Source organism: Limanda limanda, chromosome 11 (assembly GCF_963576545.1).
Source record: "Limanda limanda chromosome 11, fLimLim1.1, whole genome shotgun sequence".
NCBI classification, from domain to species: domain Eukaryota; kingdom Metazoa; phylum Chordata; class Actinopteri; order Pleuronectiformes; family Pleuronectidae; genus Limanda; species Limanda limanda.
Window position 1 is genome coordinate 16,347,103 of NC_083646.1, and position 27,796 is coordinate 16,374,898.

At 40.7% G+C, this 27,796-nt stretch overlaps 3 protein-coding genes across 5 annotated transcripts; all 3 read right to left on the minus strand.

The window, feature by feature from the left end:
• Positions 1–185: 185 nt before the first annotated feature.
• Positions 186–5,464, minus strand: LOC133014442 (transmembrane protein 222-like). The gene is made up of 6 exons (XM_061081682.1): positions 5,343–5,464; positions 5,078–5,162; positions 3,722–3,753; positions 3,390–3,486; positions 3,170–3,300; positions 186–503 (listed from the first exon to the last, which is right to left on the minus strand). Exons 1-6 carry the CDS (start codon positions 5,459–5,461, stop codon positions 416–418), a joined length of 552 nt encoding a protein of 183 aa, XP_060937665.1. The 5' UTR covers positions 5,462–5,464; the 3' UTR covers positions 186–415.
• Positions 5,465–7,558: 2,094 nt separating this feature from the next.
• LOC133014177 (E3 ubiquitin/ISG15 ligase TRIM25-like) lies at positions 7,559–10,045 on the minus strand. The gene is made up of 3 exons (XM_061081346.1): positions 8,828–10,045; positions 8,472–8,625; positions 7,559–7,736 (listed from the first exon to the last, which is right to left on the minus strand). The coding sequence occupies exons 1-3, from the start codon at positions 9,975–9,977 to the stop codon at positions 7,616–7,618; spliced, it is 1,425 nt and encodes a 474-aa protein (XP_060937329.1). The 5' UTR covers positions 9,978–10,045; the 3' UTR covers positions 7,559–7,615.
• Positions 10,046–11,944: 1,899 nt separating this feature from the next.
• Positions 11,945–21,340, minus strand: wdtc1 (WD and tetratricopeptide repeats 1). 3 transcript variants are annotated; one of them, XM_061081265.1, is made up of 16 exons: positions 21,216–21,340; positions 20,556–20,695; positions 20,318–20,401; positions 20,179–20,225; positions 19,500–19,611; positions 17,883–18,070; positions 17,619–17,801; positions 17,401–17,495; positions 17,130–17,245; positions 16,951–17,026; positions 16,761–16,857; positions 16,289–16,459; positions 15,941–16,176; positions 15,557–15,725; positions 14,159–14,351; positions 11,945–14,070 (listed from the first exon to the last, which is right to left on the minus strand). In XM_061081265.1, exons 2-16 carry the CDS (start codon positions 20,601–20,603, stop codon positions 13,873–13,875), a joined length of 2,013 nt encoding a protein of 670 aa, XP_060937248.1. In that variant the 5' UTR covers positions 20,604–20,695; positions 21,216–21,340; the 3' UTR covers positions 11,945–13,872. The 3 variants fall into 3 exon arrangements, with proteins under 3 accessions (XP_060937248.1, XP_060937247.1, XP_060937249.1); XM_061081264.1 differs by having other exon boundaries at positions 15,557–15,728; XM_061081266.1 differs by having other exon boundaries at positions 15,557–15,728; positions 21,282–21,335.
• Positions 21,341–27,796: the final 6,456 nt, after the last annotated feature.

Genomic DNA, 27,796 nt, shown 5'->3' on the forward strand with positions numbered 1-27,796 from the left:
ATTTCATGGTTCGTTTTGTGGCCATTCATCACTGAAATGTACATTAGCCGGACTAGAAACACATTCATCATCGCCATCCATGAAAGAAATAAAACATCGGCTGAACTCGGGAGCATTAATCCACAGCAGAGGAATCTTTCCTTAGTAATCCTCTAGATAGGCTCAACAAAAACATGGACCCACGATGTGAAAAGGACTTTTAATACATAAATACATAATTAACAGAAAAGTCAAATCATTTTCTGTTTTTTAAAATTATAAACAACCAGCTCTGCCCTCAATCCCCCTCTAACAGACAAGATCATTACAGACAGTGAAGTCCTTCAATAACAAATATCCCGTCAACGCACATTATTCACATCAATGACAAGTTGAACCAAAGTCTGCGAGTCATCCTGTCGCGTGGCTCGCTCCATCAATGGAGGTTGAACGTCAGGATGAAGGTGGCCAGGACTCCGCACAGCATGAGGAAGGGGAGCCAGGTCTTGAGGAACGCTGGCCAGCTGAAGGACAGAAAGGGTGTGTTAGAGTAAACAGCCACACTTGGATATTGTGTGCGCAGCAGTGAGGGTGAAAAACGCCCGCGCCTGTATTCTTTGGGACGGACAAGGTCATGTGAGGTGTGTAGGTATCACATGCTCCCTGTCTCAGGTCCCGTGAGGCCCACAGCTCCCCAGCTCTCTCCTTCCCAGGGAGCCCCGGCAGAGAGGTGACCTCCAGCGGTGACACGGGGGGAGCGCCGCTGTCAGTGATGAATTACATGACTCCCCTTCTGTTTAAAACGCCTCCTGTGCCGTGGTAGTGTGTTTTGCAGAGGTAGCACAAACTGTGACGCCGCCGTCTCTATGTGGGTCAGTGGAGAATAATGAGGGGGGGGCGGCGGCTTACTGAACCATATGTATCTTAATGCTCACCAACATCCAGCAGCAGAGCAGGTTAACAGAGTGTGTACATGGTTGTGATGAAGATTGTTAAGTGTGTATTGTACTTCTGTACTTTCTGTATATACTGTATATTAACCACCAAAGGAAGTCACTCTGGATAAATATACTGTCAAATGAATGTAACTTAGCTGTAAATGTAAGCAAATTGATCATCGAATAATTTAGATAAAATATTGATCCTGACGAATTTTCGTATTAAACATTGGCCAATTTGAGAGTTTGGCAGATATTTATCAGTGTTTATGTTTGCTCTTCGAAAAACTTTGATTTTACAGAAAAATTATGCAGAAAAGATGTTTATATAAAAAAAGTTTTTCTTAATTTAAGCTCTGTATATTTAACTTGGTTGTATTTGTGTTTTTCTGTATTTACAGTTATTTATTATAAAGTTTATGGTTAAGATATAAAAAATCAAGCCTCAATTACATTTATTTAACATAAGAGTCTGATAACGGCATCTTATGAATAATTGCTAATTTATTTTCATACATCAGCTAATATCAGTATTAACAATTTTCTCTCTCCCTAATATTGATATCAGCATCAAGTCCCTAAAACTACAGTTGGGCTCTAGCAAAATATTTAGATGATAAGATAATAAATTAGGGTGACCAGATTTGAGTTTGTAAAAAAGAGGACACTTGTCCGGGGGGGGGGGGGGGGGTTGGCGTGGGGAGGTGTAGTGTATAGCATGCCGCACCATGACCATGTGAATGCATACAAATGTCACAAATGAAATGACAAAAATTACACAAATGACTATATGAACATCTATTTATTGAACTTTAACAAAATTGCAAAGTGCAAATGTAAAACAAATCTTTTTTGTGGCATTTAAATGTGTCAATAATGATAACAAATAAAACATTCTAAATAATAAATTCTTTATATGGCCACATATTAAAATAAGAAAATTAAGAAACTTTTCAGTCCCCCTCATATATTAAAGCAATAATGATAACAAATACAATATTCCAAATAATAAATTACTTATATGGCCACATATTAAAATAAGAAAATTAAGACACTTTTCAGTCCTCCTCATGTGGTTGGCCATATTTCTCTGAAGACTGAATCTTACCCAGGAGTTGGCGATTGCCTATCAAATAGGTATGAAAGTCCTTGCAGGTCATGTTTTTGAAATTGTACTGGGTGCACAGCTTCCAAATCGCTGCCACCTTTATTTGCCACTGACACGTAAGTGCCTGCTCTGCATGTCATGCACTCAGCTTCCGAAGCATCACGGCCGAGGCGAAAACATGGGTATTTTTTTTTTAGTTCGTCCGTGAACTTACATTTACGTTTAGGCATGGCTGCAGATGTAATGTGCTGTTGTAAACAGCGCACGGAGTGGAAGCGGCAAGGTGCTCAATGTTGCCAGATTGGAAATGGCAAAGTAACGTTCCAAAGGCTCAAAATAGTCGTATTTGGAGGATAATTATCGTGGCTCTGGCAACCCTGAGATCAGTCGCACAATGACAGACTCTCTCTACAGTCAGCTCGCGCAAGAAGGTGGAACGTAAGGGTGGTACCATTTCCAGAACTTGGAAGGCCGAAATAACTAGTAGGCTATGTGAAAGACCCAGAAACACAAATATGCGACTAGGCAAAAAAAAATAAAAAATAAAAAAAAATTATTAATATTTTTTTTGCGACGAGGCAAAATACCGGACGTTTTTGGAATCCCTGCCGGACGCATTTTTTAGGTCTCGAAAAGAGGACATGTCCGGGAAAAAGAGGACGTCTGGTCACCCTAAATAAATCCAACAGCGTTTTCCACAGAATTAATTAAATCTATGGCAGTGCATGAAGGTCACTCTCTCGTGCAACAGTTCGTGAAGTTCTCACATGAGACAGAGAACTTAATGCGTCCCACTTGTGCGAATGACTGCAACTGAAACTCTGCATGGACGGTAACAACTTTATGGTTGATAGCACAGTTAAAGCTGAACACAGCTTTGCAATGCAGCAAAAAGCACCAGTTTTGTCTCATATGTTATTATGAGAAGTTTATTATGATTTATTATGAAGCAGTGGAAGGACAAATTAAAATATGTTGGGGTGCCACAGTCTCTGTAATTAATGGGAAACACTGGCCACTTACAGTAGAAGTTACTGTGTCATGTTTGAGCTCTATGGCAAAGTTCGTTGGGAACTGGAGGACAAGGGAACAGGTGTTCACTTCGATGCAGGATAGGAAATATGAATGAGACAGTGATTCTTACCTCACATGTTTCCCATTGATGAGGGCCAGCGCACACAGGTTCATCATGTTCCAAGACGTACTGTTGTCGTAGCGCATGAGGTTTAGGGCCATGGCAACGTGGGAATGGCAGTTGTCTAAGCATAGATTGTGCTTCAATGAAAACATTAAAAAAAAGAAAAGATTAATGAATGTTAATATGGAAACATGTGTATTGAAAAACTTATTTTAAATTGTCCTACCGTCCGACACTTGTATTCCTCAGACGCATCCAGCACTGCTTTGTCCCACGTAGCAGCTCCATTACCACAGACTTTGTCCACATCCAGCTTCCAGTACCTGTGATATAAATCCACAATTCTCAAATAAATGTGGGCATTTAAATGTGTGAGTCATGTGACCTACTTGTTAAAATCGATAAAAAGATCAAGATACACCGGTTATACAAGTATACAAGTATTATCGTGTGAAAAATCTTTCCAGGGAAGCTCAGTAAAAGATCAAATAAAGAAGGGAAAGACAAATATGATAACGTAAATATACAGTAAAAGAAACTATTAAAATGCAAACTTACTTTGTTGGTCTACCAAAGCCCATGTTGTCCTCCTGACAAAAACAAAAACAAGTCACATCTCAGCACATTTAATGGAGCATGTAAGTGAACTTGTGCTTAATGTTATAGTTTAATCCAGTTCCGAGTGATCTAACAAAACACCAAATACAGGTAATAAATATAAATTATGTGTACATATAAAATATAGAACAGTTGTTTGATTCTCCTGACACGATCCAGACCTGATTTAAATCACATGATTGTCTGATTTCTTCTCTGTCTTATTTGTCCAGGCAATAACAAGCTGGTTGAACTTATAGTTCACAACATCATCATCCTCAGAACTAAATACTTGTATAAAAGTTATTTGAATCTGCCGGTTGTGGAATGAACACAATCATTTTTGTCTCCATTATTAAAGGTTTTCTCAACATATATATCACATCTCCTCCACGTCGCCATGTTTGTTGTTGTCAGAAACTCAACTTTGTGCTGCCCTCTAGTGGACGCATCGCTTGACAACCATGCAAATGTAGGGGACGCATGGAAATATGTGGACAGTGACGGTTACATCTTTGAAACTGACCTTTTTGTACATAAAGGCAGCAACATTGAGCCTTAAAGGGATAGTTCACCGGAAAAAAAGAATCCTCATTATCTACTAACCACTATACCGATGAAAGGGTGGGTGAAGTGTTTGTGCTGCAGTGCAGTGCTGCAGCCAAATCAAATTCTATTGAAGTAACTGCAGCCCACGTCTTCAAACTAAAAAAAAAACCCCACCGGGGCCGCGTTCACGACCACACTGCACGCAACCAAATGCTTGGTTGCGTGCGTGGCAGCATTGCTACTTTTGTTAGCATCGTTGCAGTTGCTGCTGTGTATCGCTGATGTTGTCACGTGCCCCTTGCGCAAGAGCATGAAGGTGCAAGCTTGAGCAGAAACGCTGTTTAGCCCTGAAACTCAAGAAGTATTTTGTGGACTCACACTTCAGGCACCCCTCCATCGGCAGAGTGATGAGAGGAAAATGAGTGAATTTGTATTTCTCGTTGAACTATCCCTTCAACAAGGCCCCCTCCCGCTAGCTTTCTGCCAAAAACTCCCCAATTTGAGCAGTTGTTTAAAGACCAGAACATGACGTGCCTAGGATGGCGAAGGCCCAATATGCACTTTGCTTTGAATTTTGATACTAAAATTATGTGGTTCCATATAGCACCTCCCTCTGCACCAGGTCTCTTTTGCTGGGGGCCCCCAAAGTCTACTGGAACGCCCCTGCACTGTGACGTCTCAGGTTGGAGGTTCTCATTCACTCACACCTCAGTCTCCTGAGCTATTACACGCTCTTCCGTGCATGTGACGCATCACCGAGCTACTCACCGACACAAAGTAAGAACCTGCGAAATCCCGTATGATTCCAGAGGAGGTGCAAATGCCCATGTGACCGATGAAGGGGAGCACCCACCTGCAGGAGACACACAACCAGACGTGACTGTAGGGACGCTGCATGTGGGGGTCTATGCACAGAACACACAACACGGGGACTTATTAGGACAGACGGGATCAGACTGAACCAGCAGCTTAACACGCTTCCCTTCCTCGGGCGACATGTTGTGTTGGCATGGAAACAGTGTTGGCTCCTTACGACAGGATGGGGATGGGCGTCCACACTATGCAGTGCGGGTAGCGGCTGCTCTTCGCGTCGCTTTTGAGGAGATCGCTGTGGAAGCTCATCATCACGTCCACATCGTCCGTCTCCGCCATGGCTGCCCCCGGACTGACACCAGCTGACTGCAGTGACGTTCAGCCGCAGCCAGGGGGCGCGGGAGGGGAAGCGAGCAGAAACAGCCCAGAAGAAAACCAACAAACAAAACAGACATAAACATCAACTAAACTTCTCATCCTCGACACTCTGGATCGTCCCCATGCAGCTGATAAGGTGTGGAGATCCCAACTGATGGAGGTCACCTGATAACTGAAGCGATGAAAAAGCATTTTGTCCCTACTAAAAAATAAATAAATGTATTTTTCAGAGAAAATTACAATCGTGTGCAAAAATCTAAAATTGCTGCAGCAAGTTTCCAAATGAAATATCCACTTTGTGTGAATCTCTCTTCTCTGTGCAGCCCTGCATTGTGAGAGTGTGTGTCTATGGGAGCTGAGAACAAATGGCCTCTAATTGTTCTTAGAGTGTGAGGTGAGGGACCAGTGGGGAGAGAAACACGTGTGTCGTACTTTCTTTGATCATGATGTCGGTCAGGTGCTTTTTCTGTTGAGGGGCAATATTTTTTAGGACCCGAGCACTGACAGGCACTGACAGGTGAGGCCCTATTGAAATTGTAAGGATTGTTATTATTATTCAGGCAAATGAATTGGCTTTTTGAGGGCTTTAAAGGGACTCTTACCGTTGTTGCATTTTTACACTTTTTTTGGATAAGGTTAAATTGGTATTAATAAGGTAATGACACTCTAAAATGCAAGACAGACCCACTAGGAGTAAAAACAAACAATTATTTCACTCATAATATTTAGTGAAAACTTCAACCAATAAAATTCTTCGGACCGAAGGACCTTATTGGCCGACAGACCTGTCTGTTTGCTGCATGGACATGCAGGTTTTCCGTCTGCTTCTTGTGGCGCATTCGGGCCTGTCATCATATGTGAATGTAAATGTATATAACTTACCGGTGCTTCTGAATCCGAATCCATTGCTTTGGTAAACAAAAACTCACGTGCGTGCGCGGAGGCAGTAGGTTGTAAATAAAGTTTCTTCAAAAAAAACACCGCGGATGGGAACGAGGGGGTGGGGCATTGGAGGAAGGCGGGATGATTTGAATGTGCTGTAATTCTCAAATGCAACAAAGGTAAGAGTCCCTTTAACATGCTCAAATTCTTACCAAAATTTGCAGAAAATTAGAAAGTGGTGAAAATGTATGTATCCTGGAGGAATTTTCAATGGGCTTCGCAAAATGGCTATACGGTGCCCCCCGAGACCCGGAACGTGTTCCCATAGACCAATCTTTACAAAAATCGATATACAAGTGTATCATGACCAAACAAACAAAAAAGTATGTAGGTGCAATGGAAAAACGCAACAGGAAGCCTGGTATTTTGCATTTAGTGGCCATTTTGGCCATATTCCAAAATTTTACTTTGATGTACTTATACCAGGGCTTTCATCAGATCAACTTCAAATTGAGATGGGTGTCATCACAACAAGATGGAGACACAAAGTTATCCAAAGATCGATTTTGTATGAAGCTTTGGGTCTCAATCTAGCCAAAACTGTTCCTATCTTAATTGTTAAGAGTTCAGTCAGACACAGACTATAGTTAAAAAGTTTGAAATTCCAACAGTATTCAAATAAAAGCCTCTAATTATATTTATAGTAAAGACTTAAAATACCAGAGAGGAGCCTATGAAGACAACCAGCATACTCCATTTTTTTCATAATTAAATCATGTACAATTAAACACAAAATAAACAAATTATGGAGTATTTATTGACAAATTATGATAAAGATGCAAGTGCAACACAGAAACAATAAACAAGTCTGCACCCACAGAGTACGACACCAAGGTAATAGAAATTATTTTAGTCTAAAGCAAAAAAAAATTTTGTTCAAGGGTACTGGAGTCAGGTGTTGACCAGTCGTCTTGTGATGAGCGTGGTTTGAGTTTTAGCAGGAGAGAATGAACCACACTGGGAACACATTGTTTTCCAAAGTCCGTATGACCTTGACTTTATAACCTGAAATGAACATAAAAAAAAACTACAGCTGTCCACAATCTGTGATGACCAACTTCTTTGTGGGCACGCCTCCCTTCGTGCCCAGCTCCCCCATCTGCTGCACCACGCCCGTGCCGTCCCGCACCCAACCAAAAACCACGTGTTTGAAGTCCAGGTGTTCGGCTTTCCTCAGCGTGATGAAGAACTGGGAGTGGTTGGTGTTGCGCCCACAGTTGGCCATTGACAGGATTCCTGGGCCCGTATGCCGAACGTCGAAGTTCTCATCCTCAAACGTGCTGCCGTAGATTGACTTGACACAGCACAAGAAATTGAAAAGAAGGAAATGTCTCAAAATCAGCATTATTTCACAACCTTCTTCAAATTTTAAGCACATTTGACAGACATGGGTTCGAGGGTTTGGCAATTAGTTAAGACATTGGCAACCGTGATATCCAGGGCTATAGGAAGAGTGCACTTTGGGCCTTGGCCGAGGTGTAGGCGCCATTCCAGTAACTTAGTAAGTCAAATAATCATATAATTTTAACACATTCATCAGCCATATTTACATCCCATTCCATGATATAGTTGTAAGATGACCCAGGAGTTTTCTAACAAAAAGAAACGAAAACCAGGGTCTTTCAGAATAAATTATTGTGATGCAAAGCCTGGGGAGTAATGACACATCCAGATGAAAAAATAATACTTTTACAACAACTACTGAACTACAATTAGATGAAACACCGATTTATTTTACCGTGTGCAAATTTGATATTCAAACCAACTTGACGATTACCGTGTACTTGAGATTTGAGGCATTGGCCCAAACAGATGATTAAAATTCTGTTTTAAACAATTTACACTGGGCTGACAAACTCAGCTATAGTTGAGCTATAATTTCTGTAGTCAGGGCTATTATTACAGATGTGTTGAGTCAACACCAGTGAGCAAACATCACTCAGTAAGAGGAGAGCGTAGGTTTGTTAGCTCTAACCACATCATGCTCATCAAGAAATGCAGCTCTGCATAAGTTCAGTCATCTCCTTACCTGACACATGAAGTCTGGTATGACTCTGTGGAAGACGGAGTTTCGCAGTCCGAAGCCTTTCTCCTCGCTCCTCTTCTTGAAGTTCTCTGCTGTCTTGGGCACAATATGGGAGAAAAGCTCTTGGCCGCCAGCTGCTGGACTTCATCATCGCCATCTGGAAAAATGAGTTAATCAAGATTACAGCTGAAAATGTATGTCGGCCTTCAGAAATCTTTTGTAAGATCTGCATCTGTACAAAACCTACTGTTTAAAATATTCATGCCCCCCGGTGTTGAATCTAGTTTATATACACCAGACTTAAGTAAAGATTAGTGTCATGAGTGTAGAAGCTGAAATCATATCCGCAGCATGTGTACCTGAACTGTAGTAGAGAGCGGTCCTTGTCAGCGAGTTCACTGCTTGTTGTTCACTGGTTCTTACTGGTTCAATCTGTAAGATCTCCGTCCCTGTCTCACTCAGAATGTCCTGTAGTCGACCTCTGACCCGTGACACAGCTGCTGTCACGTCCTCAAAGTTCCTCAGAGGACGGATCCTGATGCTGGATGATTGTGTAGATCCACTGAGTGGTAAAAGTGAGGGGTAGTTGTGTAGAAACTGGTTGTGATCCTCTGTGTCTGAGAGCTGCTTCAGTTCATGGTCTTTCCTCTTCAACTCAGTGATCTCCTGCTCCAGTTTATCCTGAAGCTCTCTGACTCGACTCACTTCAGTTTCCTGCTGGGATCTGATCTGCTGCTTCACATCAGAGCTTCTTTTCTCCAGCAGATGGATCAGCTCAGTGAAGATCTCCTCACTGTCCTCCACTGCTTTATCAGCAGAGCCATTGATGGCCTCCTCCTCCTGTTGAAGCAGCTTCACGTCTTTCTCTGTGTCCTGGACTCTCTGCTGGATTGTTTGTCTCCTCCGCCCGAGCTCTCTCTGCCTCTCAGTCCTTTCTGCTGCAGCTGACACTGTGTCGTGGCCTTTATGTTCATCCACAGAGCAGAGATAACAGATACACTGCTGATCAGTGCGGCAGAACATCTTCATCACCTCGTCGTGACGAGAGCAGATGTTCTCCTGGAGCTTCTTCGAGGGCTCCACCAGCTTGTGCTTCTTCAATGGAGCTGACTGAAGATGACGCTGGAGGTGTTTTTCACAATAAGAGGCCAAACAAACCAAACAGGACTTGAGAGCTTTCAGTCTTCTCCCAGTGCAGACATCACAGGCCACATCTTCAGGTCCTGCATAGCAGTGATCAGCAGGAGCAGCTTGGAGTCCAGTCTTCTTCAGCTCCTCCAGTGAATCAGCTAACATGGTGTTTTTCCCCAGGACGGGCCTCGGTGTGAAGGTCTGTCTACACTGAGGGCAGCTGTAGCTTCCTCTCTCCTCCTCTTTGTCCCAGTGGGTGTTAATACAGCTCATACAGTAGCTGTGTCCACAGACAGTAGTCACCGGATCCTTCAGTCGATCCAGACAGATCGAACAGCAGAATCTTTCTCTGTCCAGTTGATTTTCTTGCTGCGCCATTTCAGCTTGTGCCAGTGACAGTAGAATAGATTAACTTCCTCTGAACAGAAACCGATCTTTGCTCCTCCCTCTCTCTTTCACTTTCTGCAGTGACTCATCTCCCACAGTTCACTGCTTGTTGTTCACTTTTTCTTAAACGTACACACCTGTTAAGGGAGGAGACACAGACAAATCCTGACTGGGAGGAGCTGGTTGTGTATGAGGAAGGAGTTGTTGGTTTTTCAGGATTTACTGCATTTCACAGCGGCCTCTTCTCACCTGGTGTTTAGAGGAGATTCAGTGAGAGGCAGAGTGTTTTCCTTCATCACAACATGCAGTAACAATTGAAGACAAATCAAAGAGATGCATTTAATAATAATAAATCACATCTTTATTTATAAAGCACATCTCAAAACTAACAAAGAAAAACTCGTAAAAATAACAAACACAAACTCACTCAACGAAGAATGAAAAACTAAAAAAGTAGAATAAAGGTTATGTTAAGGTTAAGGTCGTCTTTACTGTCCCTGTTGGAACATTTGGTTTGTAAACAGTAGTCACACACAGCCCATACATATCATAGCAATACAAACATACACAAAAAGAGCACAAAGAATCAATTAGTCCTTTGTTTAAATACTAAAATATATTAAAATGCATGTGTGCCAAACTCCAGGGCTACAGCTGGTTTAAGAGTCTGACCTCTGAGGGGACAACGTTCTCTCTCTTTCTTTCTCTCTATCCATCTATCCATCCCTCTCTCTCTTTCTTTCATTCTCTCTCCCTCCCTTTCTTTTTCTCTCTCTTTCTTTTTCTCTATCCATCCCTCTCTCTCTCTCTGTCTGTCTCTCTCTTTCTTTTTTTATCTATTTTTTTTGTACATTTTCTTTTTTTTAAATTTAAGTTTTGTACATTTGCCATCCATTAACATGGAGGAGAAAACATCTCTTTTAATAATTTTACCTCCTTTATTCTGCTTTTTAAAGATGATTTATAACATGTTGATAAACTGTTTCGAGGGGCCCCCCCTTGGGACTTTTTTTGGGGACCCCAGTAGATTCTAGAATCTCCACTGGTTTTACTTATTGTATATTTTGCCTGTGTCACCCTAGAGGTCTGGGTCCAGGGGTTTGACCTCCAGCTCTGGGTGCGATGATAAAAAACGACCCAAAATTGCCAGAACTATTTTTATAGAGTAAAATTATTAGACAACCCTTAATTAACTGTTTATTTCAGTGTATTCTCACTTTATTTCATTCATCTTCTTGTCCATATTTAAGTTATATAGTTTTCTATATTGTGTCCTACACAAGTAGAGCCTATACGATACCATTGACACTGCCACATTTTGATGTCAAATTAACACTTCAATAAAAAAAAAACATTGGTCAGTGAACGCAACACCATTCATTGGCATGTCGCTTTGGCATTTGAGAACGATGATTTAATGAGATTTTATATGTTCTTCAGGGTTCAAGTAAAACAACTGTTTACCACAACAACAATATTTGCATTTTTTTTTCTTCCGCAGACTGGATGTAAATTTAAAAATAAGCATTATTTTTTCCAGACATTAGTTTTTTAGGCTCAGGAGTCTCCACTAAGTCTTAGTTCAGATGTTAATTCAGCCTCAACTTCATCCCTGTATTCTTTATCCGAAGCTGGGTCACCTCATTACTGTGTACACTATATGGGACACAGGATGCTCCCCTAACTACCCATGCTTGTGATTTACTGTGCTCACATTTGTTGCGTAGTAGTCAGCAAAAGGCAGCGTGCAGCCGACACTGATGAATGGGCAGGAGAGCAGAAAGTTCACAGCACAGCCTGCGCCACAGAATGTCTTCCCGACATAGTTAGCATTGCAACATTGCTGCTGCAGGGGCTGTTGTGTAACAGCTGCACTTAAAAGGACAAACAACTTAATTCATTCAACTTCCTTTTAACCACTGATGGGACGAAGGAAAAAGAATACAGACAACGATGGGTTCAATCATTTTATCATTTACTCTGTTTGCAACAAAAGGTTATGACAAAGAAAAACAGAATAACTCAAAACAAAGTGAAACACATGAAAGCCTAGTGTTGTATTGTGCATGTTGCTGGGGATCCACATCTTTACATCATATGATGTGTTGAGCTGGCATGAATCTATATGTCCTGTTTTTTTGAAATGGTCAGAGAAGCCTCACGCAAGCAAGACTGAACCCCTGACTGCAGCAGAAGACGAGTGCTAGAGCCACGCACGAACCCTGACACCACTAAATAACTGGCATATACAGTACACAGCATAAATGAGATCAGCCCCTCTGAACATGAACAAAATATATCTCTCATTGATCACCATTACAATTAATAGGAAGATGAAAGAAATGAAATAAACCTAAACCAAAACAGATAACTGTGTGATCAATATCTGCAGAATAAGTCAACTAGGCCACAATGTTTGAGTTACAATGACGACGCTCTTTTTTTTTTTCAATCCATCAAGTGAGTAATATTCTGGCACTTAGTATGTCCTCCCATACTTTTAAGTACAGAAGCGTTTCTCCCCATTAAGTGTACAATGTCCTCTCCCTGCTGACCTCCTCCAGTGTCTGATGTTTGATGAGGAGCGCTGCTCTTCTTCACTCATCAAACTCCTCCACAGGGTTGGACCAGTTTGGGTCTTACTTTTGGAATCAGCTGATCATTGTCGTGTTGTGTGCCCGACTTATCTGCAACACAGCCTTTTAGCATTTCTTAAATAATTTTCCTGGTCACTGATTAAGAATATAACATTAGATCATATTCCCAAAATAGGTCTTATCCATTAAGAGGGATCAATGAAGTTTGCAGGTTTAAATGAGGTGACCTCTTTAATGCTGTATACTGTATCACAAAATCAGCATGTGTCCCACTTACACCCAACAGAATTTCACACTGACACCTCATGCCAAATGACATTTACAAACAATCAACAATCAATGTGACTTAATTTAAAACAAAAACTGTATTAGGTGTTTTTTTTTTATACAAATATGTCTTTGTTGATATCTTGTTGCTCTTGTCAACAACCTATTGTAGCAAAAACCTTTTAACTAAAAGGAGTAAACCTACAGGATGACAAAATCGTGTTTCAATGAAACAGAGAAAACAAACATTAATCCTTGGCTGCTGAAATGATGGACAACCTTTGGCAGAAGAAGCCGCTTGTTTGTCTAGGACAGTTCTGAACTAAACAAAGCTTGTAAATATATTTTAAATGGAGCAAGTCTAGCAACTTTCACCACCCAGAGATTCTAAGTAATTCTAGGCTTTCGGTGAACGAAAATGCAGCTGAAAACACTCAGAATACTGAGTCGGGGCGTGCAGCCTTTCTGAGATGAGCGGGCACTGTGACTTAGCTCCAACAGAAGAGCCGGCAGGTGATGCAACGAACGCACCGTCTTCTGGTGAGTGATCAGGTCCTCCACGGAGGACACCGAGACCGTGTGGCCGCTCTGACCTGAAAAATAGGTCGCCCTGCCGCAGGCTTCTCCTTCGACATGTTGTGTGTCTCTGCAACATAAACCTGAGGAGGGATAAGTGCTGAACTCCTCCTTCCTGCGAGAGAACTGGGAGTGAAGTGGAAGGTGCTCTCCTCAAAAGGTGCCCCCCCCCTCCGCCACTGCAGAGTGGAGGGAGAGGCTGAGGTGTTGTCGGTGCTTTGAAGGTGCGAGAGAGGGTGTCATCTCAGCCCTCAATGAATTCCTCTCCCCAAAGTGGTCTCCACCCGTCCCATCTCAGGACAGGGAAGGGCAATGCATAGTGCAGAGATGTGACATGACATTCACTCAATGTTTCTGTCAGGTAGAGGGGAAATAAAGATTCAAACAGGAGCTGGGAGAGTGCTTTGCTTTCTACGTCCATTCTGCAGAATGGGTTGACTGTTCGCTTAGCTCGGCTGGCACTGCACTTGTCCCTCTGAGTTGTCTTCGTCGTCCGAGCCCTCTGGGCCACCGCTACGCAGGCCTGTGATGCGATAGCCCATGTTGAGCAGCATCACCTCCAGTGGATCGGCGTTCATACGTCGCTGGTTTGCCTGAGCAGCACTTTCCATGTCCTCCACCACGCGCCCGTTCTCAGTCTCCGTCTGTATCATGAGGGAATGACAGAAAGGGTTATTAAAAATGTTTACAAAAATTCATACACAAGTAAAACACAAATTATCAGCTGTTAACCTCTGGTCTGGGGCTCCATAATCGGACCACAGGGTCGATACCACTTGTGGCCAGGAAGCAGTGGCTGGGGTGTGGCTGCAGGCAGTTGACTATGGACTCGTCCCCCTGGAGGATCCTCACCAGATTGGTTGTTTCCTTTTCCCAGATAAAGAAGGAGCCGTCGTCTGAGCCACTGACGATGTACTGTCCTTTGCTGCAGGGAAAAGGAAAGGGTTCAGACCAGTCTACATATTCTTACACTCATAGTATATAATATTATCTATTGTATATTGTATCTTAATCTTAATGTATCTTAATCTTATAGTCAAATACTTATATTTATACCTCTACTATATATCATATCATATTATATCATACTCTTTGTATATTAATTGTATATATAAGTCTATATACACATATTTATACATGTGTACATGTTATTATTATTATATTTACTATTATTATGTATACTGTTGCTGCCATTATTACTATATACTGCTATTATATTGGTATAATTACTTGTATATATATATATATATATTATGTTATATTATATACTATATATACTGTACTACTTTTATATACTGTCTAACAATAACATTACCATCATATCATCAGTACTATTACCATCATCTTGCCACTGCACCTTATCTACCTATTTATCTTGTGTTTCTGTTTTTATTCTTTCTACCTAAATATTTTTTAATTTTATTCTATTGTATTGTATTTTATTGTATTCAAATATACCGGCTGCTTTGACGACTTAATTTCCCTTCGGGGATGAATAAAGTAATCTATCTATCTATCTATCTATCTATTTATTTTGCATTGTAAAAGTCACTTCACCATACGGGTGTACTGGTGTGAAGGGAGCTCATAGGGGCTTTATGGTATCAAAAGTATTGTTAAGTTTTTGATGTTTGACACAATATGCAGAACTTAATTTTACACACAATACAAAAGACCAGATGCTGCTGTTTAGATGAAGTTTGATTAGTGTTTCAAATATTGTTTCAGTTGATCCACATTTTGACCAATCAAACAATTGGTTGTGATTTATACATTAAACTAAAATACAAAACCTTCTCATGAGATTAATTAGAATAAACTTTGACTGACTTGAAATAATGTGCAAAAGATATTTTACGATTTTATATTATTAAAAATGTTTTGGTTATCAACATCTCGTGGGGGTGGGGGCAGCTACACAATATTTGTTTGTAAATAACCACATTTTGTGTGGAAATATAATGAAATCATCAAGTCATTATATGTAGGACTTGTGCTCAATCACAAACCCAGTGGTAGTTATTCCCTGAGACTAGATTCATGAATGAAAGCTGCTTTTTCACTTTGAATCACAGGCTCGTGACTGCCCCCTAGTGAGGCCTCTGCAGACTGAGAGAGAGATCTAGTGACCTTCCAAAGAAGTTGGCCTCTTTGATGTCGGTGGTGGTGTTGCAGTGACCACAGTATCGGTGCTTGTAGTCGAAGCTGCGCTCTCTCAGCACCAGCTCGTCTTCGGGGATCGACTCTTTCCTGCTGTACGAGTGGAATCGTATGGAGCTGTTGGACTTCTTATCTTCAGCTGCTGAAAAATGAAATCAAACTTATTAGAACTGAATCAGTCACACAGATTAACAAGTAAACAAAAACAGACACACCGGCTCCATTATCACTCAAAGCTTGTATGTTTTCACTCTTCTAATAGTGTGTACTTTGTGAGTCCTCTCAAACAAAAGGGTGGTGGCAATGTGGTTTGTCTGTAGATTTCTACTGTGCATGTACCTTCCTCTTTCATACCTGATTCTGTCTTAGAGGAGAGAGCCGCCTTGATGTCTTTATCCAAGGCGTCACAGGCACTACTTTGTGCCTGCTCTGGAAACTTTCCTTTGAAATCTTCCAAACACTCCAGAGCCTCGGTCACATACTTCAGCTCGAACAGACACCGTGCCAGTCTGAAATGGGCTTTCAGGTGGCCGGGGTTGAGAGTCAGAGCCTTCAGACAGTCTCTGAGGGCATCGTAATGGTCCCCATCCCTGTGAATCACAGATGTAAACACTTGTTAACTGCTTTCACGGCCTTTAGGAAAATGTGACGCATTGTCTGTCTGCAGTGGAGCTTCGGGCGCCATGATATGATGGAGCGTACCATTTTCTTTTCATGTAGGCTGCAGCCCGGTTTCCGTACAGCATGGCGTTGCAGCTGGCCTCATGAATGCTTAAGCTGTACAGCTGGATGGCCTGTGTCCATTGCTGTTGTGCAAATGCATCATTGGCTTGCTGCTTTATCTTCTCCAAGTGAGGAGGGAGCTCAGATGAACTAAAACAAGGAGAACAGAAGAAATTCAAGTGTGTGAAACAATCTGTGAGTTGATGCGATCGCTGGCCCTGTTCAGACCTGGTATCAACATCCGTCTTGAGAGACCTGATCACAAGTGGACAGTTCTAAGTTAAACTGTATTGATATCTGTCCTAGACGTGTCTCCTATGACCACTTGTGATCTGATCTCACTTCCTCACTCAATATAAAAATAATCATGGACATCATTTCTGTTCACATAGACCAAATGATGCTGTTTTTACCCACTCACAGGGTCACTGTCAGGGTGAGAGATAACTACCTTGAGCGGATCTTGTTTGCGGCAAAGCGAATATGGGTGGTGGGCAGATGAATTCCATTGGAGACGCCATTGGTCGTCTTTCCATTCTGCACGTCTCCTGTGGAGTCAAAAATCCAGAACCCTCTTAACTCAACAGATACCATAATTCTACATTCATTAGTTGTTTTCTTTCCAGGCTGCACAGACCTACCAGTTGTTGACTGGCACTTTTTTGGAATCATGAAGGTGTACGGCCTTTGTTTAAATGTCAAATCAAACAGATACACCTAGAAAAAATTAAAACAATAATCAAATAAAACAAAGCTAACAACACAGACCAGAAATATATGACTCCTCTCCCGATTCCTTGTGTGTTCTACGAAGCATTACCTGCTCCCCTCCCATGTTCACAAGCAGCTCTGTGCCATCTGGACTGAAGGTGACATATGTGGCCACCAGGACCCTCAGGCGGTTATTGTAGTCTGGGAGTTTCACTGGCAGGTGTCCTGGAGAATACAAACAAACACTTGAGTTCTCCAACCACATCCTTCACAATAATTTCCTGTAAACTCCATATTTCCTGATGACTTTAACGTATGATAAAAATCCAAATCCATCCATTAAATAAAACTGATGGCAAACATTTCAGCTGCATATGCACCTGCAACATAATACTGCCCGGCTCCGTCTGGGATTGGCTTCTGCCGATCACAGAATGTGTGCACAGCTGCAGACGTGCTCTGACTCACAGATTTCCTGTGGAAGGAACAAAACAAGTTTGCTTTTACCTGGAATGGAGAACACTCCACATTTCAGCGGTTGTAGAATTATCAAGGCATTGCATAAAATGACTGAACTTAAAAAAAAAACGTCATTGACCTGTAGTTGTGTATCATCCTAATGTCATAGAGACGTACAAAGGGGCCGTTGGCTCCCACTGCCATATAGTTGTTGTCCCGCGGGTTGACAGCCAAACACTTGGCCTCAACCAGCTGACCACAGAACTCCCTCAGGTCAATCAGCACGTCAGAGCGTTTACTGTTCTCCCGCAGGTCATACTGTCTGTAGCGAACAAGGAGAAATAGCAATATTAACATCATTAGACACTAGATATCCTTTGCCTTCGCTGTACCGGTTCCTAACCTGATGATGCCGTCCTCCGCAGCACTCCAGAAGGTGTTGGGCCACATGGGCGCCGTGGCGATGCGTTTGACTCTGTTGGTGTGATCAGAAAACATGTGGATGGTTTCCTTCGCTGTAACGTCGTGCACATGGACCTTCGTGTCAGCCGCGCCTGTTATCAGAATTCTGTCCCCGGAGTGAGGGAGGAACTGTAGGGACAGACCAAGGGGTCAGAAATAGTACAAAACAAACCAACATACAAAATGTGCATTGATTGGCTGCTTTTTCGAAACATATAATCAGTACAATTATTTCCAACATCAAACAATCATGCAATAAATCATATTTAATTAATGCTCCAATTAAAGTGCTGTGGATGAAAGTCCCATTAATGGCCTTACGTAACAGTGGCTACATTTTCTGTGTGACAGTGAGATGAAACTGTGGCTTCACCACAGTAGAACCTATACATATATGGGTTTTCCACCAAACAATATGCCACTTATTAAATGGTAAACAGTGCCACCTAATGTACAGGGAGTGAATTTGTTGTGAATAGATTGCATTTGTAAATGACAAGTAGAGATGAGGTGGGGCTGAACAAAGTGTCGTATTAAAACAGCCACTTTTAGGAAGGCAGTGCAATTTGATACTGGGAGGCCTCATGGCTGCCAAAAATGTCTTGGTCCAAAGGTGACTGTTGCCACACAATGTTAGCACGAGGAATGGCTAACGTATTTTAAATCACATTAGGATACTTGAGCTGTCTACCAACTGGATTAATAAAAGCAAAGTCCTCCCATCTGGAGATGTGGTCACATGCAGAAGAGCAAATAAGAGATAAGCCCCATGGGTCATGAACGGAGGATTCACTATGCCAAAAAACACACCTTCATTATTTGTATCTGTCGCCTCCGCACCAGTTGCAATAAAGATTTGTTCACAACAAAAGCAACATTTGCACAGGACATCCAGAATTTGAATTATGATAGGGAGCTAATTTTAGATTCTGATACCTACATTAAAGAGACGACATTTGTAGTTATTCACTCACCTTTCTCTGCCTATAAGCATTACTTATACTATTCACTACTACTATTATTATTATTATTATTATATATACTGTTGCTGCCGTTATTACCATATACTGCTTTTATATTGGTATAATTACTATCATATATAAATATATATTATGTTATATTATATACTATATATACTGTACTATTCTTATATAGTCTAACAATACCATTACCATCATATCATCAGTACTTTTACCATCATCTTGCCAATGCACCTTATCTACCTATTTTATTGTATTTTATCTTGTGCTTCTGTTTTTTATTCTTTCTACCTCAATATTTTTAATTTTATTCTATTGTATTGTATTGTATTTTATTGTACTCAAATATACCGGCTGCTATGACAACTTAATTTCCCTTCGGGGATGAATAAAGTACTCTATCTATCTATCTATCTATCTATCTATCTATCTATCTATCTATCTATCTATCTATCTATCTATCTATCTTATACAAAATGCTGACTAGATCACAATATGACTTGAAAATCTGCAAATGATTTCAGCTCACTTTCACATCTTTGATCACACAAATCCATCTTCCATTTAGTCCTCCTTACCTTGACAGAGAATATATTTGCTGTATGACCTGTGTGCATAGTGGTGAGCTTCTTGTGTTTGAATGGATCCCAAATGATGGCATGTTGATCATCTGAGCCCGAGGCCAGTAGACTGGAGTCAAAAAGAAACACAGGAAAAGTCAAGCAACATTCGTATAACCTCTGACTGGTTAATACTCATGGGCTATTTAGAGCATGTCCTAGTCAAATACAGCTGATTTTGTTTACAGCACATCGACATCAGTGACAACTCTTATCACCACAAGCTCTAGACAACTGGTTAGATGTTTTTCGTGCGCCACTGCTTTTTTGGGGCAGTCTGCTAGTTTTGAAAAATGGCATTCACTCACGGTGAATCCAGCAGGTGATCTCCTGCTGTGCACCCACATCAGATGCTGCAGACTTTAAACTAGGGGGCCAGGTGGAGGAAGTCCACAGAATTGCAAGTGTGAAAGTGCATGTGCATGTATGAACGCATTTGTATTCACAGATGCCGATCCTCCGGAGAAACTGTGGAGAATCTCTGGAGTTCAGTGCACGTCTGAAAGCAGCTATACGGTAAAGAGAGGACAGCACAAGACTTTTGCCAGAGATGTGTGGGGACATAAACTAACCAGTGACACCAGGTGAGAGATTATAAATTAAACAGAGGTTGGAGATTTAAGTTTTGAAGACTTACTCTCCTTGTTCATTCCACTCCAGACAGTTCACACAGCCTGTATGACCCTGTTGAGACAGACAGTATAAATGGGTCAGAAGAAGTCTCAGTCTCTCTTGTTTATCTACATGTGCACACGAACACACTCGCTGTCACAGACCTGCAGCTCAGCTTCCAGCCCGAGTCTCTTGATGAAGGGGTCGGTCACATGATAGGACCTTTGGAAGCCTGGCGCCCTCTTGTCCTGCAGGCACAAATCAAACACTCCATCATCTTTTACATTTGAGAGGGATCGATTTGGGTGAGCCCTATTGTGATAATTTTTTTTGTACAAGAAGCATTGTGTATTATCAGCAGTATTTTCAGCTCATCATACAGCATGGCGTTTGTTTACTAACCCTGATCTGCCTGTGCAGGATATCTCTGGTAATGTTGACGGTAGTCATGGCTTCACCAGTCGACAAATATCTGGGACTGGGGTGGAGGATCCAGGGGTCAGAGCTCAGATGACATTGAGTCTGTGCTTCCTGAGTATAAGCTGTGCAAACATGAAAACACATTAAGGCCGGATGGTTAACACAGGAAAGACACACTGATTTTAATGGAAGGGGGAGGGGAACGACATTTCAATGCTTTACTCAATATGGGCTCTTTAAAAATAGCTGAACCATTAGCACTGCATGTAGTGTATACACATACATTACAGCTGGTAAACAGAACAGGTTCACTCCAGAGCCACAGACTGGTTCGCTCCCGTCAGTGAACCCCAATGAGACGAGTTCTGTAGCCAACGAGCTAATGTTAGCTTTGCAACTCTGTCACTATTGAAACCAGCGGACTGTCTCACAAAACACTGACATGTAGAATCAACGCTAGGACACGGTTAGCCTGCTACCACCGTTAGCCACCTGTGCATCAGGCCTGTCGTTAACCAAGTAGCTGCTACTGGCGTTAGCCTCTGTGGCGTTATCCTGCTAGCTAAACAAAACGTCCACATCGCCGAACGTAAACATTGGCAACACTTTCATTAGGGTCCGCGGCCGCAGGGGGAATCTCACCGCTTTCCTTCAACTAAAAAGTCTTCTGTCAAGAGATGTCCATTTAGTGAACGGAACGAATCTCACTCTGTGCAAGTTTGTTGACAGGATTGCGCTGATGCTGACATGAACACAAGCCTCCTCCTCCTTCCTCACGCAACTTTGTTCTGCCTGCTGAAACCCGACGGACCCTTCCGCTGCGCGTCCTTTTCACGATAAAGGCCTCAAGCCCCCAAATTAATATTTCTGCAGCACAAATAAGATGAGTAACTATTATAGACTGTATGGTAACTATACAGCAAAATACAGTTTCTAATATTATGATTAATTACAATTTTGTCCTTGATTAAAAAACTGTAGTTATGAGTCAATATATATATTTTTCACAGACTCATAGAAATAATTCGTTTTATTGTAAATTTGGAAATAAAGTGAGATATTCATTTTGATGTGCTGTTCACCGAGGAAGACAATGAAGAAAAGCATAATTAGCAAAAGATGTAGATTAAAGATCTCAGCCGATGATTCTTGAGAATGTGGCAATTTAGGATGTAAAGATGATTTGGACGGCCTCAGTCAAACTAATAAACAAGAACATTACATTACATTTCATGTAGCTGACGCTTTTATCCAAAGCGACTTACAATAAGTGCATTCAACCATGAGGATACAAACCCAGAACAACTAGAGTCAATAACAGGTTATAAGAACCTCTGTAGTTGTTGCAGCTATGAAGAATCTGTAAATGGTTTAGCTGATCATATGAATATGAGTACGAGTAATTTTAGGATCATTTATTTAACTACCATGAAGGTAAAAAGAAACAAAAACAAATATCTTTGGCATAACCAGAGGCGGTCACATTTGTGGCATAAGTAGAAACTGGATTTACTTCTTTAAAAAACGTAGAGCGTTAAAGGGAAAGTTGGAGAATGGCGAGTATGTTTATGATCATATTTATGGGGTGCCGTTTGTCAAGCAGCTCACGCTGAAAATAACAGCAACATTTTGTCACATTTAGCTTCAAACCATGTTTAAAAAACTGGTGTGAATTTTTGAGAGTAACTTTTTTGCACATTTACAACAATGTTTGTCAACTTGGAGATATTTTAAATATTTAAATCCAAATGTTAAATGTAACACTTAAGTGTTTAATGTTAAATCTAAATGCTAAATCTAAATCTAAATGTTAAATTTAAGTCTAAATGTTAAATTTAAATCTAAATGTTAAATCTAAATGTTAAATTTAAATTTAAATCTAAATGTTAAATCTAAATGTTAAATTTAAATCTAAATGTTAAATCTGAATCTAAATATAAATGTTAAATCTAAATGTTAAATCTAAATGTTAAATCTAAATTTAAATCTAAATGTTTAATCTAAATGTTAAATTTAAATCTAAATGTTAAATTTAAATCTAAATGTTAAATATAAATTTAAATCTAAATGTTAAATATAAATATAAATATAAATGTTAAATCTAAATGTTTCGGGTGAAACTAAATATTTAGCTAATATGCAAATTCAAATGCCGGTTACAGGAAGTAGTAACAAAATAAAAGCTCGAGGAAGTCAGAGTGTGTTTATTACGGAGCCCCCCAGGGGACACGGGGGAAAATGAGGACAGCAAATTGACTTTTGCGAGATCCCGAGAAAGTTTAGGACAATGTACATCCGGGTATCTCATAATAATGACATATTAAGTCATTATTATGAGATACGGGTTGTGGGCGGGGCGCCACAGAGCAGCGCTGAGCGGCTGCAGGGACAGTCGCCCTACTCGCGGAAGTGGGCGACTGTGCATCGATACAGAGACATGACAGGATCGATACATGTTTTCTGCTCCGTTCATTGTCTTAGCGATGTGCTGCCGCTCAATCATTATAACCAGCGCTACTCCAGCATCAGAACAGACGCTCATTAAAAGTCCGGTTGTCCTGTGTGTGTCGGACACTGCTTTCGCCTCACTTCCCTCTGTCCCGCGCTCGCTTTACACTTTAACAATAAACACCAGCGCTGATCACAAGTTATTAGGACACGTACAGGACTGATGTTTACTTTGTGTTTGTTTGAGCTCATGAAACACATGTTTAAACACCGTGTGCACGTAGTCCCCCGCTCCACACAACACGAGTCAGGACTGAAGGCCGATTTATACTCGGCTTTTTACGGACGCACGCACGCACGCGAGCGACGCAACACGCCCCTCGCGTACTTGCGGGGGGCGTGTTGCGGCTTGCGTGCGTCAGCCAATTTTTCTGACTATACGACAAAGCGACGCGAGCCTCACGCAGCCCGCAAGGCTTGTGATTGGTCTGCTTACTACATCCCGTCCGGAGTCTAGTTTCCGGTTTCAACCCCGGAAACTGTGGAAGCCACGGAAGATTTAGAAGAACGAATATGGACCAAATAGAAGAGCACTTGGCAGAAAAGATCCGAAACCATGTCCACTAGTAGAACCCGTCACTAACCGGCGGATTTGTCCACCAGAAAAAGGCTCTGAGGAGCCGCTGTGGCGATGTCAATAAACGTGTGCCACACACGAAGAGCCGACTTCAATAACAAACATTACTCCGCCTAGTGGTCTGGCGGTGAATTGCGTTGCAACACGCGCAACTCTGGGGGAACTATAAACCAAAATGAGTCCGTAGAAGCTCCGTGCGTGCGTGCGTAAAAAACGACTATAATTCGGGCTTGACAGCGTTAAAGTGACGGAGCGATCCGAAGTCATGATCGGTCATCATCGGATAATAACTAAAAAATACATGTGATTATCAGTTTTAGTGAAGAGGAACAGAGACAAGCATACACCCCCCCAACACACACACACACACACGCACACAGCCCACACACACACACACACACAGTCTCCCATGACAGACCCTGCAGTCAGTATCTCATTATTATGAGATGGTATGAGATCATAACATCAGTCCTGTAGGTGTCCTAATAACTTGTGATCAGCGCTGGTGTTTATTGTTAAAGTGTAAAGTGAGCGGGGGACAGAGGGACGTGAGGCGGAAGCAGACACAGACACACACAGGACTTCGCTAAAGGTACGATTTATAGTCGTTTTTTACGCACGCACGCAGCTTCTACGGACTCGTTTTAGTTTATAGTTCCCCCAGAGTTGCAACGCAATTCACCGCCAGACCACTAGGCGGAGTATTGTTTGTTGTTGAAGTCGGCTCTTCTTCGTGTGTGGCACACGTTTATTGACATCGCCACAGCGGCTCCTCAGAGCCTTTTTCTGGCAGACAAATCCGCCGGTTAGTGACGGGTTGTACTAGTGGACATGGTTTCGGATCTTTTCTGCCAAGTGCTCTTCTATTTGGTCCATATTCGTTCTTCTAAATCTTCCGTGGTTTCCGCAGTTTCCGGGATTGAAACCGGAAACTAGACTCCGGACGGGATGTAGTAAGCAGACCAATCACAAGCCTTGCGGGCTGCGTGAGGCTCGCGTCGCTTTGTCGTATAGTCAGAAAAATTGGCTGACGCACGCAAGCCGCAACACGCTCCCCGCAAGTACGCCAGGGGCGTGTTGCGTCGCTCGCGTGCGTCCGTAAAAAGCCTAGTATAAATCGGCCTTAAGACTTCCTCGAGCTTTTATTTTGTTACTACTTCCTGTAACCGGCATTTGAATTTGCATATTAGCTAAATATTTAGTTTCACCCGAAACATTTAGATTTACCATTTATATTTATATTTAGATTTAACATTTAGATTTAAATTTAACATTTAGATTAAACATTTAGATTTAAATTTAGATTTAACATTTAGATTTAGATTTAACATTTAGATTTAGATTCAGATTTAACATTTAGATTTAAATTTAACTATTAGATTTAAATTTAACATTTAGATTTAACATTTAGATTTAAATTTAAATTTAACATTTAGATTTAAATTTAACATTTAGATTTAGATTTAGCATTTAGATTTAACATTTAACATTTAAGTGTAACATTTAACATTTGGATTTAAATATTTAAAATATCTCTAAGTTGACAAATACTGTTGTAAATGTGCAAAAAAGTGACTCTCAAAAATTCACACCAGTTTTTTAAACATGGTTTGAAGCTAAATGTGACAAAATGTTGCTGTTTTTGTCAGCGTGAGCTGCTTGACAAACGGCACCCCATACATATTGGCCTTTATATTACTTTGGCGATGATGATGTTGTTATTTCAGATTTTTCTGATGTGAAAATGACAAAATGAACAGATATCAGCAAAAGTCTATCACAAATATAAATGGAATATTTTTTCTGACCATTTACTTCTTTTAAAAATAAACTTTTTAAACTATTCAAAAGTGTATGAACATCCTATGGTGCAATCATGTGAATATATAGGTGCTTTTACATATTCTTTCTTTTTATATATTCCCTTTTTTTCTTATTTGGTCTTTACAATATCCCAGAGCACTGAAGTTACAGGTAATGTTGTATCATATTCACCAAATTATAAGCAACCGATTAAATGAATGTCTAATATATTAAAATTTTCTTGTCATAGGATGTCAACACTAAAGGTCACAAGGTGAATGCGGAACAACAACAAAAAAGAGGAAACTTAAATGTGACTCTTATTCCTTAACATTTTCACAACATGCAAGCAGCACATGTTCTCTGAGCCGGCCTGTCAGCCCTAATTAAGCAAATAACTTGGATTATTTACTGACATTTGAATGCTTTATGAGTCCTGCATTAAAGAATCAAATTCTGAGATTTGGCAGGAGAGGAACTTGTGTTAGTGAGGACAGTGACAAGAAGGTGTCCTCATGATAACGTCACATAACACATGAAGCCCTACAAGGTATGTTTTTTTATAATTGTCTTAACAATGTGTCAGACTGCAATTTTTCTAATTCAATTCATCTGTTTATAAGAGTGAATAATTTGTTATTACTAAACCAAAGTATGACAGCGTGAAGCCGATTTTGTAATCTTGATTTCATCCATTTCAAAAAATCCAAAATTACATGTCACAGAGTGATAATGGGAATGTTTGGTTTTGCAAATCTTACTATCGATGTCCCAACTTCCTACAACAGATGTAAGCATTTGTGACAATTTCACTTCTTTTTTATCTGCAGCTGTTCTGCTATATTTGGATGTGGACCGACAACTTCCCTTTGAGTGTAAAGCAAAAATGTTCAAATTTAACCAATTGAATAAATTATAGTTTACATTTAAAATAGTTAGTCTTATGAAAAGACAAACATGAATATCTTTAATTATCACAACAAATGTAAAATTATGATGTGATACTGTCTACCTGACAGGATAGAACCCTGATTTGGTGATGTTTTTCTTCCAACTGGTACTGCGGACGGACACAGCAGATAAGACATAGATGATGATCTCATGTCTCTGATGTCTTTGATGTCTTCTTTTTTTAATATCATCTCTTATCTAACGCCTCTTTGTATAAGTTCTGGCTTTTGTGAACTTGCGGCCAGATGTTCCATTTTGAGCACCCGTGCTTGTTGTATAATGTCTGCAGAGCTTATTATTATAAAGACTCAAAAGCAACACAAGTCTGAGAATTTCATTATTTCAAATCTCAAGATGAATTTCCATCACACTATTTTAACCCTTTGATACACAAGCTATGCAAACACATTCTAATGCCCAACATGGGTCAAAAATGACCCATATTAATTTCAAGCATGGCTGGGTGTTTCTTTGCTAAATTCTTTAACAACTTATTCTTGCTTCTTTAGGATCAAGGCTCCTTTGATAACTTTGAAGACTTGTCATCAAAGTAGCCTTCTTCATTAAGTAGAGCTGGATTCCAAGACACATCCAAATGTCCAGCTTGATCCGATAGATAGAACATAGTCCTCAGCATTAGAGATTTCAGACTCAGAATCAAGGGCAAGAATTTACTCCTCATTTTCCTCTTTCGGTTCTTCATACAGCATCTTATATGAACCGTAAGTCTGTAAAGATTGCTACCAGCCATACTAATACTCTGGATAAAGCATATTATTTTCAAATGCATATCAATCAAGCTAGCTAGCTAACAGCTAGTTAGTATTGTACATATTTATCTTACTCACTAGTACTGGATTTTAAATAAGACCGACATGCACCAGATGTGCAAAAGCAGCTGTGTGAAATAAATGGAAGGGTTTCTGTAGTGAATTTTGACCCAAGTGTGTAAAAGTGAAGGAAAAAAATAAGTAAATAAGGATTTGTTATGATCGAAAACAAGTTAATTGGGGAATACCTGAAATGCTGAATGATGAAATTCTTTCACTGCAAAGATAGAGAAAATCTAAATTGCGCCAGGTCACTTTTGACCAATGTGGTGTTTTGAAGAGTTGATATAAATATTGTAGCTATCTGAGAATGCACATTAAAACTGACAATGTATTATACCCCATCACTGTTGCATGCACAATGCATAAGCATTATATCGATATTGAGCTTTCCCTATATTGCTATTGATAAAAATTATATTGCAGTAATTAATGTTATTGTTTTGATGCCCAGCCCCCCAATAAGTACATGTATACTGCTGTCTGTTGCATTGTAATATGTAGAAGAGGATATAGGCTAGGTTAGGTTCTGTTCTGTAAGGTTCTGTTAGTTA

Excerpts from the sequence above, each read along its gene's own strand:
- LOC133014442 (XM_061081682.1), bottom strand. The coding sequence starts at position 5,461 with ATGGCGGAGACGGACGATGTGGACGTGATGATGAGCTTCCACAGCGAT. Across the intron at positions 5,163-5,342 it reads ACGCCCATCCCCATCCTGTC|GTGGGTGCTCCCCTTCATCG; the intron begins GTAAGGAGCCAA and ends TGTCTCCTGCAG. Across the intron at positions 3,487-3,721 it reads GGCTTTGGTAGACCAACAAA|GTACTGGAAGCTGGATGTGG; the intron begins GTAAGTTTGCAT and ends TTTATATCACAG.
- LOC133014177 (XM_061081346.1), bottom strand. The coding sequence starts at position 9,977 with ATGGCGCAGCAAGAAAATCAACTGGACAGAGAAAGATTCTGCTGTTCG. Across the intron at positions 8,626-8,827 it reads CGCTCTCTACTACAGTTCAG|ATGGCGATGATGAAGTCCAG; the intron begins GTACACATGCTG and ends TCATTTTTCCAG. Across the intron at positions 7,737-8,471 it reads TACCAGACTTCATGTGTCAG|TCAATCTACGGCAGCACGTT; the intron begins GTAAGGAGATGA and ends TGCTGTGTCAAG.
- wdtc1 (XM_061081264.1), bottom strand. The coding sequence starts at position 20,603 with ATGACTACCGTCAACATTACCAGAGATATCCTGCACAGGCAGATCAGG. Across the intron at positions 18,071-19,499 it reads CAAATATATTCTCTGTCAAG|TTCCTCCCTCACTCCGGGGA; the intron begins GTAAGGAGGACT and ends CTGTCCCTACAG. Across the intron at positions 17,027-17,129 it reads TGAACATGGGAGGGGAGCAG|GTGTATCTGTTTGATTTGAC; the intron begins GTAATGCTTCGT and ends AATTTTTTCTAG.